At 34.5% G+C, this 16742-nt stretch overlaps 1 protein-coding gene across 3 annotated transcripts; it reads left to right on the top strand.

The window, feature by feature from the left end:
* The first annotated feature begins 1107 nt into the window (after positions 1-1107).
* Positions 1108-16426, top strand: LOC131661700 (ubiquitin C-terminal hydrolase 12-like). 3 transcript variants are annotated; one of them, XM_058931305.1, is made up of 32 exons: positions 1108-1368; positions 1652-1721; positions 2263-2413; positions 2530-2687; positions 3135-3400; positions 3491-3709; positions 3798-3906; positions 4016-4131; positions 4662-4760; positions 5300-5409; positions 8902-8976; positions 9667-9745; positions 9827-9976; positions 10355-10435; positions 10561-10680; positions 11035-11157; positions 11551-11628; positions 11721-11809; positions 11891-11999; positions 12448-12516; positions 13181-13294; positions 13521-13576; positions 13729-13906; positions 13983-14084; positions 14169-14240; positions 14546-14611; positions 14866-14931; positions 15117-15203; positions 15318-15434; positions 15581-15655; positions 15771-15857; positions 16011-16426. In XM_058931305.1, exons 1-32 carry the CDS (start codon positions 1339-1341, stop codon positions 16050-16052), a joined length of 3363 nt encoding a protein of 1120 aa, XP_058787288.1. In that variant the 5' UTR covers positions 1108-1338; the 3' UTR covers positions 16053-16426. The 3 variants fall into 3 exon arrangements, with proteins under 3 accessions (XP_058787288.1, XP_058787289.1, XP_058787290.1); XM_058931306.1 differs by having other exon boundaries at positions 1110-1368; positions 9830-9976; XM_058931307.1 differs by having other exon boundaries at positions 1111-1368; positions 1655-1721; positions 9830-9976.
* Positions 16427-16742: the final 316 nt, after the last annotated feature.

Here is a 16742-nt window from a genome sequence, read left to right as displayed (position 1 = left end):
TCTGTGTGTTTGACTGGTGGTACTAATAAAAACAAATGTGTTTTTTTATTCTTTACCATATCAAGTGTACTTATGAGACATTGAATGGGTTTATTTATATTTTTTATATATTGTCCCAAATTATTTTATGCATAAAGTTGGTATAATAAATACATTAATTTATAATATTTTGTAATTACTTTTTATATTGTAAATGTATCAAATAATTGGTTAAAATCCAATATTTTAAAACAAAGTATTTATTTATTAATGCATATGTCAATTTTCAATTTCATGAGATGTTTTTTTAAACATAATATTTTTTTATATTAAAAATGATGAAATCACCATTGTGAGATTTTTTTTAACAATAGTTAAATAACTTTGAAACCATTAACTTTATACATTAATTAATTATTAGCACCATCTTTATTTTAACAATCAAATCACATTTCTTTTGATGAGATTGACTTGTCACAACCTCCACAAAATACTCAACAAGATAACAAGATCATTTATTTATGTAATTCATGTTCTCACAAATATAATGAGCCAATGAACTAGATAAAGAGAGACAAATGACTTGTTGTGTACAACAACACACTCTTATGCATAATATTCGGTTACCATTGTCGTTGTTTACGATGTTTAGAGTTGTGATAAAAAATAATGCATATAAAATGAGATCGAAAAGATATAGAATGCAAATTGAGACAACGATCATTAAATAAAACTCGAGGTCACGATCTAATCGTTAGTGATTCCTTATAGACTATCAATAAAAAATAATTTCACCACATCCTTTACGCACACATTTACAACATTTGCTCGTGTGTACCTACCATACAACTTTTGCACGTGCACTTGTACCTAAATAACTAAATATTTTCACTTTATATAAATCGGTCAATATTCTTACGAACGATCAGTGTCACATTCAAATAGATAGAAACAAAATTTATCGTGTTACATGTCCTTACTACTTCATAAATCAAATGGTGAAAAAAAAAACATATTAATGTTGAAATGAGATCTTATATTAGTGTTGAAATGAGATCTCATATTGATAAATAGTGAATCATCACAACCCTAGCAATCTCCTATGTATTAAACTTTAGATTAATGGTGTGATTAAGGTGTTTCTATGAACTAGGCCCACATGTGAACACGAAATCTCCCAATTACCCAAACCCCCAAATAAAAACCAAAGACCTCTTCGCTTCTCCCTTCTCTGAAACCACCTTCTGGTGATCTCATTCTTCAACACCTCACCACTCTCTCTCTCTATTTCTCTCTCTACAACTCCTTCCCTTTCTCTCTCCTAATTCCCCTCTCTCTCCTCCGCAATTACCCGCCACCATGACCGTGATGATGTCCGCTCCCATTGACGTATGTCTTCCCCCAATCTCTCTCTTACTTACTATCTCTGCTCATACTAATTGATAACTCGCGATTATCTGCTTTACGCTTTTAGGTCAATTTGATTTCAACTTCATTCATAGGTTTTTCTTTTCGTTTAATCTTTCATGTTTTTGATCTGAGCGACTGAAATTCGTCGCAATTTTCTGTTTTCTTTGCACTTCGGGTTTTGATTTTAGGGCTTTGTTTGTGGGGGTTGTTGTTATATCATGGTGGATCCGAACTAGGGTGTGATGTATTTTCTTTTGTGTAGCAGCAAGAGGATGAGGAGGTGCTCGTGCCACATGCTGATTTGCCTGACAACAATCACCAGCCTATGGAAGGTAGTTGTTGTTTTATGGTTCTTTTGATCCGTGTGGAAAATCGCTTATTTTTAGGAACTGTGTTTTACTTTTTTGTCAGCTTTTGTTTGATGTCATTTAATTGCTTGTAAAGTGGACTATGCGTTATTGCTTGGATTAAAAAAGTAATAGTGTGGGATGCGCACGGAAAATTGACTTAAAAGTTGTAATTTGTGGGTTTCATGCTATCACATTTTGAATGAAGAAAACAATCTGTAGTGAATGTGCTGTTTGGATCAGTTTTTACACAAAATCAAATTGCCAAATAAAGATTATACAGAATATGAGAATAATCTAAAGCCTAAATTAATGTCCATTTACTTATTACTTTATATTTTGGATTTATGAAATTTCAATGTTGTTGTTGACTTTGTAATTAATTATCTTTTTAGTCATATTTCATGCAATCTATTGGAGGGTGTAGTTTAAGTAATGCCATACTCCCGCTTTATGGATTTATGACTTATGATAATTCCAAACATGATGGGTAATTGTTCTCTTTGTTTCTTGTGATGATCATTAGTTGTAGCTCAACCTGAAGCTGCCAATACTGTTGAGAGCCAGCCTGTCGCCGATCCTCCACAAACCAGATTCACATGGAGAATTGACAATTTTACTAGGCTGAATACAAAAAAGCTCTATTCAGAAGTATTTGTTGTTGGTACTTATAAATGGTATTTTTTCTTAGAGATTTAGTAAATTGGTTTATGATTTTCTTTTTTAATATGCTCTGTTATGCTTACTCAATTTCGGTGAATTCCTCCCCCTAACTTTGTTTTATACTTGATAGGCGCGTGCTTATTTTCCCAAAAGGAAACAATGTGGACTACTTGTCCATGTATTTGGATGTCGCAGATTCAACAAGTTTGCCCTATGGTTGGAGTAGATATGCACAGTTTAGCCTGGCAATTGTTAATCAAATCCATAATAAGTTTTCTGTGAGAAAAGGTAGCCCTTTCATTTTGTTATTTACACTTGTTAAATAATGGCACTGGCTAGTCATAACTGTGAGTAGGATAGAGCATTACTGGAATTAAAAATGTTTTTAATTTGCAAGATGTATGTTGCAAATAATGGAAGCAAGATCATTTGACACTCAAATAATCTATTATAATAAGTCATTTGACTCCTTTAAACGCACACACTAATTATTCTTCATTTGGCCCTTACATTCGGAATTCATCATAGGTTCTCAGAATTTTTGTTACCTTTGGTTTCAACCTCTTGCACCATGTTTGGTAATTAGGTGGAAGATGAAATAACGAGTTCTATAATCTATTTCTACCAATTGAACTTGTTAGTGTTTCCTGTATCAAATTTTAAGAAAGAGAGGAAGTGTCAATTTGTTTATCCAGACTTGAATACTTTTTACTTCATTTTACTTATGTTATGCAGACACACAACATCAATTTAATGCACGAGAAAGTGATTGGGGTTTCACATCTTTCATGCCTCTTGGTGAATTGTATGACCCTAGTAGAGGTTATCTCGTGAATGATACTCTTATAATCGAAGCCGAGGTTCTTGTTCGTAAGATTGTTGACTACTGGAATTATGATTCAAAGAAGGAGACCGGCTATGTTGGGCTTAAGAACCAAGGAGCTACCTGTTACATGAATTCTCTACTCCAAACTTTGTACCATATTCCTTATTTTAGAAAGGTTAGAACTGCTAGTCTTATTTTGTTTTGCCTGAATTTCACTTGTCTAATTGAAAAGTGTGGAAGTTGACTCCTAAATATCACACTTCAGGCTGTATACCATATGCCAACAACTGAAAATGATATGCCATCTGGAAGCATCCCTTTGGCTTTGCAAAGTTTATTCTACAAGCTCCAATATAGTGACACCAGCGTTGCCACAAAGGAACTGACAAAATCTTTTGGATGGGATACATACGATTCTTTCATGCAGCACGATGTTCAAGAGCTAAATCGGGTCCTTTGTGAAAAACTTGAAGATAAAATGAAGGTATCAGAAAGGCCTTTGGTATAGCTGGTCGTGTTTTTATGATGAATGACAGTATAAAATATATGTGGTTTATTTTATTCGTTGTTAGGGAACTGTTGTCGAGGGAACAATACAAAAGTTATTTGAAGGACACCATATGAACTACATAGAGTGCATCAATGTGGACTACAAATCAACTAGAAAGGAGTCATTTTATGGTACTACAAATCAACTAGAAAGGAGTCATTTTATGCGCTGTTAATTCAAATATTTGTTTAGTTGTGTCTACTCATAGGATACTAATTTAATTTTATATATGCATGTTAGACCTTCAGCTTGATGTCAAAGGTTGTCGTGATGTTTATGCTTCCTTTGATAAGTATGTTGAAGTTGAACGTCTTGAAGGGGATAACAAATATCATGCTGAGCAGTATGGTTTGCAGGTTAGTGGTAATTAATAAAAGCTGAAGTGGCTTATAGTAAAAACTTCTAGTGTCATTTGGAGAAGTTTATATCCTTTTAATACAGAAGGTTTCTGTTTTCTTGCGCGCACATGTTTTTAGTATTTTTATTCTAATATCTTTTATGAGCTACGAACTATCACCATTTCAAAAGTAAATAAGATACCGTGTTGCATCTAGTAAGGTAAAAACTTCGATGGTATTTTTGTTCCGGAAACAGCCATGGGATGGCCATCAATGCTACAACTGACTGATTTTTGCCTTTTCGGAATTTTAATGAGTTGTGATTTATTTTATTTAAACTTAGCTCTCTGACTTCAAATGTTATTATATTATTCAATAAGAATTTTATCCGTGTATCTCTAACATTTTGTTTATTTCCTTTGAACAATATGGTGATATTTCTCTAAATTGTTTGTTGTATTTGTCAGAATGACAGCATCTAAGTGTTCTTATTTTTATTGAGTTTGGTTCAGAAACTGATGCACATTATACTGGTACCATTATTTCAGGATGCTAAGAAGGGTGTCCTATTTATTGATTTCCCTCCTGTCCTTCAGCTTCAGCTGAAAAGATTTGAATACGACTTTATGCGAGATACTATGGTTAAGGTTGGTAGTCCAGTAAATGTATTGCTTTTTGCTCTCTCTCTTGATATTTGCTTGTCAGTCTGCAAGGAAGTTAGTACTTTGTAGTGTCTTTCTATTTAGACATTTCACTACTACGTGCACTGAAAGCGAGGTTCAATTGGCATAACCATTGTAAAGAGTAAGATACATCTAGTGTGCTTCATCTCTACTATAAAACGCCCATGAAGATTTGGCATATATATGGTATTTGGCAAACAACTTGTACTAAGTTGGCTGGTGTTAAAGGTATTACAAGGCTTTTGCTTGGCCAGTGTCTTTCTATTTGTTAGAACTTTAAGGATGTACTTCCCTCAGTTGAAACCACTAGATAGATGGAAGAATTTTTACAACAGTGGGCACAGGGATTTGTTGTTATCATCATGAATTTCAATGTTCCTTTTGATTTTCTTTCATCTTTGATGGAGAGATGCCACTCCTTTTTTACTTATTTTTTGAATCTGCCACTCCTTTTTAATTAATCCATGAGATAATAATCTTCTCTTTATGCCCATACAATGTAGATAAATGACCGATATGAGTTTCCCTCACAACTTGATCTTGATCGTGAGGATGGAAAATATCTATCACCTGATGCTGATAGGAGTGTCCGCAATCTTTACACACTCCACAGGTAACTAAATAGTAGTGTGTGCAGTATACTTACAGATTGTACGACTTGGTTGTGTGGGCATTACCTTTCCAATTTGTTAGTTGCTTCATCCTTTCATAATCAGCGTGGCTTTGTGATCTTTTATTTGATAGTGATTGTTTGGATACATAATTCTTGATATCATTTGCACTTACTGTGCCAGTTCTACAAGCTGTTTTTGCTGTAATTCTGTAAATGTTGACAGTTTTCTACCCATATACTTATATCTATTTCAACCTGTGAATGCATTTAGATCAAAATACAATGATGAATTGTGGGGTTTTACTAAACATTCTCATCAAGAAAATGTTAATGTGGCTATAAAAGCTTCCTCTTGATTAATTTTTATGACTTCATCTCTTTATAATTGGGATACTTCTGAATGTTCTATTTGGTGGCTGGCAACATGATTCTGTAATTTGTCTTTGATTTGTCAATAGCACTAAATAGTTTCCTGAACTGTGCAAGTTTTAGAAGCCCTTATGGCAGTACATGTTGGCTGTGGTTTCTCCCCATTTACTTTAATCTGCTCAGTTAGTTCATCTTTTATAATAGAATTGTCTCGATATATAAAAGATGTCCGTGAGTGTTATGAAGAACATGCAAAAGTGGGATTTGATAAGCTTCCCCTTGAAGATATTGTGCAGTGTCGGTAAAGGAAAAAATTGCTGAACTTAAAAGAAATATATAGAAAGAACAGAGGAAACAAAAGATGACAGGAAAATGGTGAAGACAGAGTTTATAGACTAGAATGGATAGGACATTTTGAATATATCCTAATTTGCACAAAACTTTCTATAAGAACTAACAATAGAATACAATTTCTCCCCGAAATAGATGTTACTAGACACTTCTAAATCAAATCAAATCAAATATGGGTCTTAGTGCAGTTTCGTTATTATTTTTTTATTCTATTCCTCTTGGAATTAGAGGGGATTTCGTAAAGAATAGGTTAGGAATACCTTTCTTTAGGTTTTCTCATTTTTGATGGGGTTTGGCTTTTTACCTCCCTGATCTGGTTATCTTGTAACACCTTTTGATTTTTATATATAAGCCCTTGTTCAAAAAAAAAAAATCAAATCAAATAGAAGATATTTTCTCAATCATTATGAATACTGAGAAATGGAGAAATAATATTATAAAGCTATTGTTGATTGATTACTTCAACAAGAACAAAAAACATTTTACCATTATGCGAGGTCAACTACATCGATCAAGTGATGCATCATGTTGTTAGACCATTGTTTTCAGTAAGGCCATGACCATGTAATCAATAGCGGCCATAGCAACCACTGTAGTGCCCCTAGATGCTAAACAAAAACCCCAATTGGACTGATGTTTTGAGTAGCAGTTGTGACAACAAAATAAGACTCTTAAGAAACGACTTTGTCTCCCCGTGCACCCTTAACAGCATCATCTTCCCTCCTCACCCTGTGCATTTTTCTAGCAGCACCCTTTTCAGATATTTTGCAGCGGCTCTCCTCTAACAACCCTATGTAGGCTGTAAAATACAAATGAAAAACCAAGCTTCCTCTACCGCGATTCAATTTAAGAATCACTTGTAGTATTTATTTTAAATGCATATATGCTTAATTTCGCGTTTTGGATGCTAATACTTATTTGCTCAGTATATGATTTGAGTATAAGTGACATTGAACTTTTATTATTTTTTGAATCAAAATATACTTTGTTGAAGGATTAAAAAAAAAATACAATCCAAGATATCGAAAACGACCCAGCTAGCTCAAAAAACCAAACAACCAGCACCTAGAACTAGACACACACTAAAGCATTAGCAACTTCCCTCTATGGTGCCTAAGCTTGGGCTTAGTTCAACACCTGTAAACAATGTATCTACAATTTTGGGGCCTATTGTATCTACATTGAACTTTTATCATTAGTGAAGGTTATGTCTTTAGATATGCGTATTCTTGTATTTTTAGTTTTTACATGTAGATGGTGTTAAAAAAATCTTGTGTCGTTTCCCTAAACATCGAAGTTGCGGCCATATACCGCTGCCCACTATACTGTAATATCATTTTGGGGGTTGCTTACTACGGTCGGCTATGTGCCAGAGATTGAAGTCTTTTTAATGGGTTAACCTAGAGTTTTCATTTACCCTTCCTCTATTAGACTGTCCATTTCCTCTTACTGGAGCGTCAATTGGTATTCTCACGTGAACAAACCATCTTAGGTAAGATTTTGTCAACTTTTCCATTAACCTCCATTTTGATCCTTCCTCATCTTATCTTTTCACGCTTGTTCATTCATCTATTGCAACATTCACATCTACATTCTACACTATAACTGGCTTTTCAGCTATTTCCCTTTACAAATAATGCCCAAAGCATTTTAATTCATCCATCTAGCTTGAATCCTATGATTACCACCCACCAGGTTTTCTAAAACTTTGTATGGTAGATCCAAGATGCCCACATTGTAAGATATGTGGCATGTTATGACCCTACAATTTCATTTCCAAGTTAGTGGCGTTTGTTGAACTTACATTTCATATACTTTATCTTACTCGAGGCTGGGTATACTGTACTGAAATAAATTTATTGTGTATTGGTCCAGAATTAAGCTTTTATGTTTACTAGGCAATTTTTATTATCAATGATGATATAGATTGGAAGATATCACTAGGGGCAAACGAGTCACACAGCATCTTCTCTCTTTCTCTATCTCTATCTCTCTCATCTTATCTACCCTCCATCTCTCCCCTCCTTTTTGATCCCTATTCCTCTAAGAAATTCTGGCTACCGGAAAAACCCCTTTCCTCCACCTCCCTTTTCCTCCCTTACCCGCCATACTATCCGTGTCGTCCCGGTCCCGGAACCACCTTTCGAGTTTATTAAGCCCTCAATGAACTGTATTTGTTCTGCCACCTGCAAGCCTGTTCCGCATCACACTACATGCTACAAAATGTATAACCTTCGCCATCAAACCATCATTCTTACCCGATTATGGTGACCAATAACAACACGCCACAATTCCTTCAGCCTCCTGTTTTGATCTGCTAAATCACTGGTTCATCACATGAAGTATATTTTATCAAATATATTTGCCTTCCTTCCGTACAATGGTATTAGGTCTTTGATCAACAAAAAATTGATCTTCTCATCAGATGAAGTATAGTAATAGAAAGCAGTTCATGAAAGTTGTACAAATTGATGTTTTTGCGATTGACTGGATTTATATAATTGGAGTATACAGTTACCTCAATTTACTTTTCTTTGATTATCCATGTATTAGTTATTATAAATTTCATTCTTTTTATAGTCAACGCGGTAATATATCTCTCGTACTGAATGGTAGCTTTATTCTTTAATTAATAAAATTAATAAAATGCGTAGAAGTGTTATAAATTTCTATTTATCAATGCTACTAAGACCATTACTATTTAGTTAGTTTTATGCATATTTGGTCTTTGACATTTTTTTTTAACATATTTTAATTTTGATTTTCCCCCAGTGTTTTGGTTCATAGTGGAGGCGTGCATGGTGGGCATTACTATGCTTTTATCCGACCAACTCTCTCTGAACAGTGGTACGTATACTAGTCTTAAGCGGTCAATACTGTTCACTACCATTTGAGCTAGCATGATTTGTTGTGCATATGTGATTGGAGCTCAGCTCATGCAAAACTGGCTACATATGGAGAACTATTAGTTGCTGTTAATGAATACATTTTGTATATAGGCCATGTTACAAGAATCTATTTGTTTATATGCACAGGACAACCATTCAGCTAAAATACCTATTATGTTTCAAGGCCACATAATGGCCTCATAGAAATTATAGATTCAGATGGTCATATGCTCATCAGTGTTGAAATGAATCTGCAATTAGGATGGCTGTGTCTCTCAGATAGTCAAATAAATGCTAAAATATCATGTAAAAGCTGTTATATTTTATGTTCATCAGTTGAATTTTTCCACGTGTTCTACACTTAAATAATCATATAAGGTATGCAATGGCAGATAAGTTGTATGTACCAGATGGCAGTTAATATTTGAAATCATTCTGTTGTAGTGGTAGACAATTGCAAAGGATGCACCTGTTCCTTGGTATTTATTGTTAAATTTGTTGATTGCTATAATGCTGATAATTGTTGTATTTGAACCTTACTACCATGCAACATACTTGAAGCTGCTTTGTCTTCTTTCTTCTGTTTTGAATTGCCTTTTTAGCTGTCTGTCCCGGCCTATCACTATATTTGATATGGGCCTGGTATCAGGTACAAATTTGATGATGAGAGGGTGACAAAGGAAGACAATAAGCGGGCACTAGAGGAGCAATATGGTGGTGAGGAAGAGGTAACTGCTTAATTTCCATTGCCATGACATTTTATCCTTTTTAAACGTTGTCTGTTATTGATTGAACCACTTGTGCTTTAGCAGTTACCACAAACAAATCCTGGATTCAATAATCCGCCGTTTAAATTCACCAAATACTCAAATGCCTATATGCTGGTGTATATACGTGAAAGTGACAAGGACAAAATCATATGCAATGTGGATGAGAAAGACATTGCTGAACATTTAAGGGTGAGTATATTTCTTGTCTACTTTTAGTACTCATAGTTAAGTAAGCCAAGTTAGATAGAAACTTGTTTTATGTTTGTCATGGACTTGTTCTGTCATTCAATACCAATTCAGGTGCTGTTTTAGTTGGTAATTGATCTGATAATGCATGTCACAGCTCAGCTGTTGCAATAAACTTGATGTCTTCCATCAACTTTTCCTATTTTATCTATTTTCCCTTCCTTAAACTTTAAATTTGCTTTCTAGTTAGGAGTGCAGCAAAGTTTATAAACCACTTGCCAATATTAAGCCTAGTTCAACTTGCGGACGTCCACTACTTTTGATTATTGTGTTTCTTTATAATGAAAATCTGACATGAGTTTTTGTAATGAATTGATGCAGGAGAGGTTGAAGAAAGAACAAGAAGAAAAGGAACATAAAAAGAAAGAAAAGGCAGAGGCCCATCTTTATACAATTATAAAGGTTCTTAGTCTGAACTTGGCTTTTTTTGAGAATCAATTGAATTGAGCATTATATGTCGTTTACTTCAGAATTTATACAATTGAATTGCATTTGGTATTGCTGATAGTATGTATGGTTTTTCTTAGGTGGCACGAGACGAAGACATTGAAGGGCAGATGGGAAAGGATATCTACTTTGATCTTGTAGACCACGACAAAGTTAGGAGTTTCCGTGTACAAAAGCAGACTCCTTTTAACGTTTTCAAGGTACCACAATCAATCATCCTTGTTTGCTTGAGACTTGATTGTCTGGTTTTGCTATTTTTTTTTATTGAACAAATTGTAACAGATGGAAAGTTACTGTTTTCACGTATAGTTCTATAAAACCTTCATTTATTAGAACTTTCAATTTTTTCAACAATACTAAAAGTTGAAACTTATATTGCTTTACTTGGATGATAGTAAATATATTACACAAATTAACGTGATCTCTAACATCTTTGTCTTAATAATTTACAACGTTTTGATGAGATGATTGCTTAGTTTACTTTAATGTGTTTGCTTAAAAGCTCTAATTTACATGTTTGATTTTATGTTCAATGCATAATCTGTGATTTTCAGGAAGAGGTTGCGAAAGAGTTTGGCATACCAGTTCAATTTCAGCGCTTTTGGCTATGGGCTAAGCGACAAAACCATACTTATCGGCCTAATAGACCATTAACACACATTGAGGAAACACAAACTGTAAATTTTCTGGCTTGCTTGGAGATTCTCCATATTGTGTTCCCTTTACCTTTTTTTTTGACAGTTGGGTTTCATGATTCAAGGGTGACATGGAAACACCTTTATGTTTTTTTACTATAGCTTCGAATCCTCTAATGTCTGCCTTCTAATTACATGATTGTCCTACTGGTAGCTTTGTTAGATTCCATATATTGGGATGAATACAGTTAATTCTTAGTGGGTTCACCGTTTTTTAGCTCACTGTTTTGTACTTCAAAATAAAAAAAACTGCTACTTTTTTGTATTTATATTCCATATTTTTTGGGCCTGTGGTTTGTATTTCTTGTTATGAGAGTGCTCAGATGTTTGAGATTCTTGTCTAGTTATTGCTCAATTCTGAGAGTGCTTTGGCAGGTCGGACAATTGAGAGAAGTGTCAAACAAGGTTCACAATGCAGAACTTAAGTTGTTTTTGGAGGTGGAGAAGGGGATGGTAACATACATTATGGATATTGTATACTGTTTAATATCACAAAACATTATTATCCAAACGCAATCTTTTTGAAAATCTATACTTTTCTGTAGGATTTATGTCCCATTGCATCACCCGACAAGACAAAAGATGATATATTACTTTTCTTCAAGCTATACGATCCTGAAAAAGAGGAGCTTCGGTACTGAATAATTTATTTGTTTTTACATATTTTATTTGTAGAACCTGGATTGACACATGATTTGTTTCCTTGTAATGACAGCTATGTTGGAAGGCTCTTTGTGAAGGGTACTGGCAAGCCATCAGAAATCTTAACAAGGCTAAATGAAATGGCTGGTTATGATCCTGAAGAAGATATTGTACTTTATGAGGTTGGTTTGTACTGTTTTCTTTATTTCGTTAAAATCTATATATAATTAAAGCAGCATTCATCCGCATATGCTTGAAATTAGAAAAACCAATTTTTCGATAAATGGTTTTGTGCGGTTCTAAGGGGTGTGCCTCAAGAATCACACATTGAATGAGATAAGACCTGATAATGAATTTCTAAATGGGAGACAGTCTTCGCTCTACAAGCCGATTCTACAAGGATAAGTTAGATCCAATATAAAAACCTAATAATATTTTTTACATTTTGTTCTATTTGTGTGTTTCAACCATTACATTTACTGTGGTTGCTTTAGTGCAGCATAGCAGATTGAGCATGTCATGTTCCATATAAAATTAGTTGCTGGAGTGAATCTTTTGTTTATGATCTGGACGAGACTTTGTTCCTATGAGTTGTATAATTAGTGAATTAACCAAAGTGTTTTTGTGCAGGAGATTAAGTTTGAGCCAAATGTCATGTGTGAACCCATTGATAAGAAAGTAACATTCCGATCAAGCCAGGTATGTCCATAATTCATTACGCTTTGAAAAACAATTCCTTGAAATCTTGATTATAGCATTTACGGGAATGGTGATTGCAATATCTGGTTGGCCAAAGCATCCTGGATGAGGGGGACTGATGCTTACTTCTTGGAGTGGTCGAATTTCAGTGATTTGCTTTGGTCAACTTACGACAGTGCCAGAGCATGATTAAATTCTGTTGACTGGTGGTGGCAGATGCCATGGTTGGCTGAAGGCTGATCACTGTCAATTACATTTGGCAAAAAGTGGCTGATTTCTAGCAGGTAGATATATTTTGGGAAGTGGTAGTTGCGGTCAGTTACCGCATGTGGAAATGGCGTGGATGGTGTGGCAGTGAACTGGTGGTAGGTTGATGACATGGTGGAAATAAGGCGAAGTAGTTTAAACAACTCATGAATTAAAAGTACGCCCCTTTCTTGAGAATAGTGCAAATCCACCCGTGGAATGTCATTGTGAGCATGTTTAGAAAAATGTTATGGAAAGACTTTAGATTGGGAATATTTTTGGAGGGGTTTTGCCAAAAATGAGAATCCAAATTCCCATGTATAGATTCCCAGTATTGAAAAAACAATATATGAATCATATTCTCTGATTGAGTTACTGAATCTTCTATTGGCATATTGACTGAATTCTTTATTTGTAGCTGGAGGATGGAGATATTGTATGCTTTCAGAAAGCTCCCCCAGTGGTGGATAATGAGCAACAAGTCCGCTATCCAGATGTTCCATCATATTTAGAATATGTTCATAACCGCCAGGTTCTTTCATTTTTTGCCCTACTAAATGTAGCTTATTTGGTTTTAGATGATGTGAATATGAAAACTTGCAGAATATTTACTTGGTCATTTTTATATCTGAAATACCTTTGCTCACGGTCACTGTGCACAGGCTTGTGCATATGTGCAAGTTATCTGGAAGTTCATTATGTTGATATTTTAAGAATTAACAGCTAAAATAAAGTGTCAATCTGTTATATGTTCTTAGGTGGTTCATTTTCGATCTCTGGACAGACCCAAGGAAGATGACTTCTCTTTGGAGATGTAAGCATCATGGAACTTAACGGAGTTAATCACTATATTTGATAGTTGATACTATGGAACTATTTTACCAGATAGCTGGTGTGAGAATTTATATACTATTATGCTTAACTTTCCATCCTCGTTCTTATACTCTTTAGTAAATTGGTTTCTAGGTCAAGGCTTTATACATATGATGATGTGGTGGAGAGAGTAGCTCAACAACTTGGCTTGGATGATCCATCCAAAATTCGTCTTACCCCTCACAACTGCTACTCTCAACAACCAAAACCCCAGCCTATTAAGTACCGAGGCGTTGATCATTTGTCTGATATGCTAGTTCATTACAATCAGGTATTAATTGTTAAATTGCACTTCTTAATACTTGTTCTTGTAAAACATCACATCTTAAACTTTTCTTCCAAATCAGACATCAGATATATTATACTATGAAGTGCTCGACATCCCTCTACCCGAATTACAAGGCTTGAAAACTCTGAAAGTTGCATTTCATCATGCCATCAAGGACGAGGTGAGAATGGTGATCTTATTTGCTTCTATTTTCATCTATATTTTCCCCATTTCCCTTTTACTATATTTCATTACATTGTTACAGGTGGTTAGTCACACCATCAGACTCCCAAAGCAGAGCACTGTTGGTGATGTCCTTGATGATCTTAAAACAAAGGTGAAATTGTTAAGCTTCATTTCATTAACTGGTTACATTTCTTGTGCAGACTAGACTCTTGCACCATATTATGACCACAGGTCACAGCTGCATAAATTAGTGCGCATGGCTTCATTTGAATTATGAAGAAAAAAAATAGTAGTGTCACTTAGGTGAAGCCATCTTTTGCATGCTTTGAGCGGCTGTGATGTCAATGCTAACTTCTATTTTTTCCAAATGGATTGTCAGCTTTTCCCTGATATTAATTTTTCGAATGAAACTTTAGTATAGTTCTTTCATGGTCACTTGTTACTATTGTTTCTCAGGTGGAGTTATCTCATCCTGATGCTGAGCTACGTCTGCTTGAAGTCTTCTATCACAAGATATACAAGGTATTTAGTTACTTCTGTTGTGTTGATGATGACTCACGGTTTTTTAATATTTTGTTGTTGTTGCAAGCAAAATTGTCTGGAAATCATAGTTAAGTTTTCTAAATTAAGTATGTTCAACAATGATTCTTCAATTGCACGTGTTTCTGTCTTTCTGGTTTGACTATTAGACAAAAACAAATTATTATTATTATTATTATTATTATTATTATTGTTATTATTTATGTTTATCATTTCCTACCAATCTGCTTGTGCAGGTGTTCCCATCCAATGAAAAGATTGAAAACATTAATGATCAATACTGGACATTGCGAGCAGAAGAGGTAGGAATCTCTTTCTATAAGTGGGGTTTGAAATCTTTAGAGTATGATGTATTTCTTCTTTCATTTGCTCTACTAATAACAATGTCAGACAATTCTCTGGATGTGTAATTACATACTATTTTTAATAATTTGGTTTCTCACAAAATAAGTGAAATCTGTTTTGTGCTTTTATTCAAATTTCACAGATTCCAGAAGAAGAGAAAAACATTGGTCCACAGGATCGGCTTATTCACGTGTACCATTTTACTAAAGACACTGCTCAAAATCAAATGGTAGATGGTTTTAATCGATTCATATTTTTTTTTGGAACTTTTTAAACATTTTAATGTCTCTGATATTCACGCTGACGTTAATTGTGTATTTTGTTTTGCCCCTAAACTTTACAGCAAATTCAAAACTTTGGAGATCCTTTTTTCTTGGTTATACATGAAGGTGAAGCTCTATCTGAAATTAAAGTGAGAATACAGAAGAAACTTCAAGTTCCTGATGAAGAGTTTAGCAAGGTATTTCCTCACTTACCTGAGTTGTTAATTGTTAAATTTGCAGCTTTTGAAGTCGTTTTATTTATTTGATGGTTTCACTGAACAAATTGATATTATATTTGATTTCATTGTATCTAACCGTTTTATAATATTTATTGTTTGGCCAGTGGAAGTTTGCTTTTCTATCACTTGGGCGTCCTGAGTACCTTCAGGATTCGGACATTGTATCCAGCCGTTTTCAGGTGCATTAATTGAAAGCTAACTGTAATTATGTCTTTCTCTTGCATGATGACACTCATCACTAATTTTTTGTTTTGAATTTGTTCATACTGTCCTTTTTTGGTATCCTTCTGATAGAGGCGGGATGTTTATGGTGCTTGGGAGCAGTATCTTGGTTTGGAGCATACTGACAATGCTCCTAAAAGATCACATGCAGTCAACCAGGTTTGTGATATTTTTCTATTAAGAGCAAGATTTCTGAAGTACATCATTTGAGTCTTTTTTGGATGTATTTGTCTCTACTTTGCCCATTAGTTTTTAAACTTGGAAAACCTGCTCTGTTTAAACTGTTAAAAATACATGGCTTTTTCTTTTCAGAATCGCCACACATTTGAGAAGCCAGTAAAGATTTATAATTAGGAGATCACTATAAATGAGTTAATGCGTGAGATGAATTCGGCATCGTTCTACATCTTTGGGATTGTAAACAAGGTGAGGATAGCAAAAGGCTACTCTGTATAGGCAACTAATGAAATTAGCAATTCAGTTGGTGTCTGCAGTCTTTTAGTTATGTGGTATGTAATTCTTTCTGTCAATGGAGTAACATTATTATCAACACCTTCTGTATCTGCCAACCACAGCGCCTTGAACTTATTTATACTTCTGTTTTTCGTACGGGGGTTCTACAAATTGAGGTCATTGATCATTGTCATTTAACTGTATCAGTACATAAGATTTTTGGATTAGTGAGTGTATACAGAGTATAGTTGGTTGACTTTTGGTCATTTTCTTTATTGCTTCTTGATTTTGTCTAGTTAGCAGTTTTAATTAAAGTGAGGGCTGCATAATGATGTAGCAAAGACAATTTTCATTTATGTAATGTAAAAAAGATTTGCCAGCTTCCGTAAAATCTCCGGTCACCATAAATGTTTTACTATTTCTTATGGCCTATTAAATTTCTATAAATAAATAGGACATAACAAAGGGAATGTGCAATTAATAATGCTTTCAAGCAGAAACTACGAAGTGCTTCTGTGTCGCGGTAACTGTCCGTTTTAGTTATTAGCTCGTGTGGAAAAAAGTTATTGGCATTGGTTTGTACTTCAGGAG

The sequence above is a fragment of the Vicia villosa genome, linkage group LG3, assembly GCF_029867415.1.
Source record: "Vicia villosa cultivar HV-30 ecotype Madison, WI linkage group LG3, Vvil1.0, whole genome shotgun sequence".
Taxonomy (NCBI): Eukaryota; Viridiplantae; Streptophyta; class Magnoliopsida; order Fabales; family Fabaceae; genus Vicia; species Vicia villosa.
The sequence above is the reverse complement of the archived record's forward strand: the minus strand, read 5'-3'. Positions and strand labels throughout refer to the sequence as shown.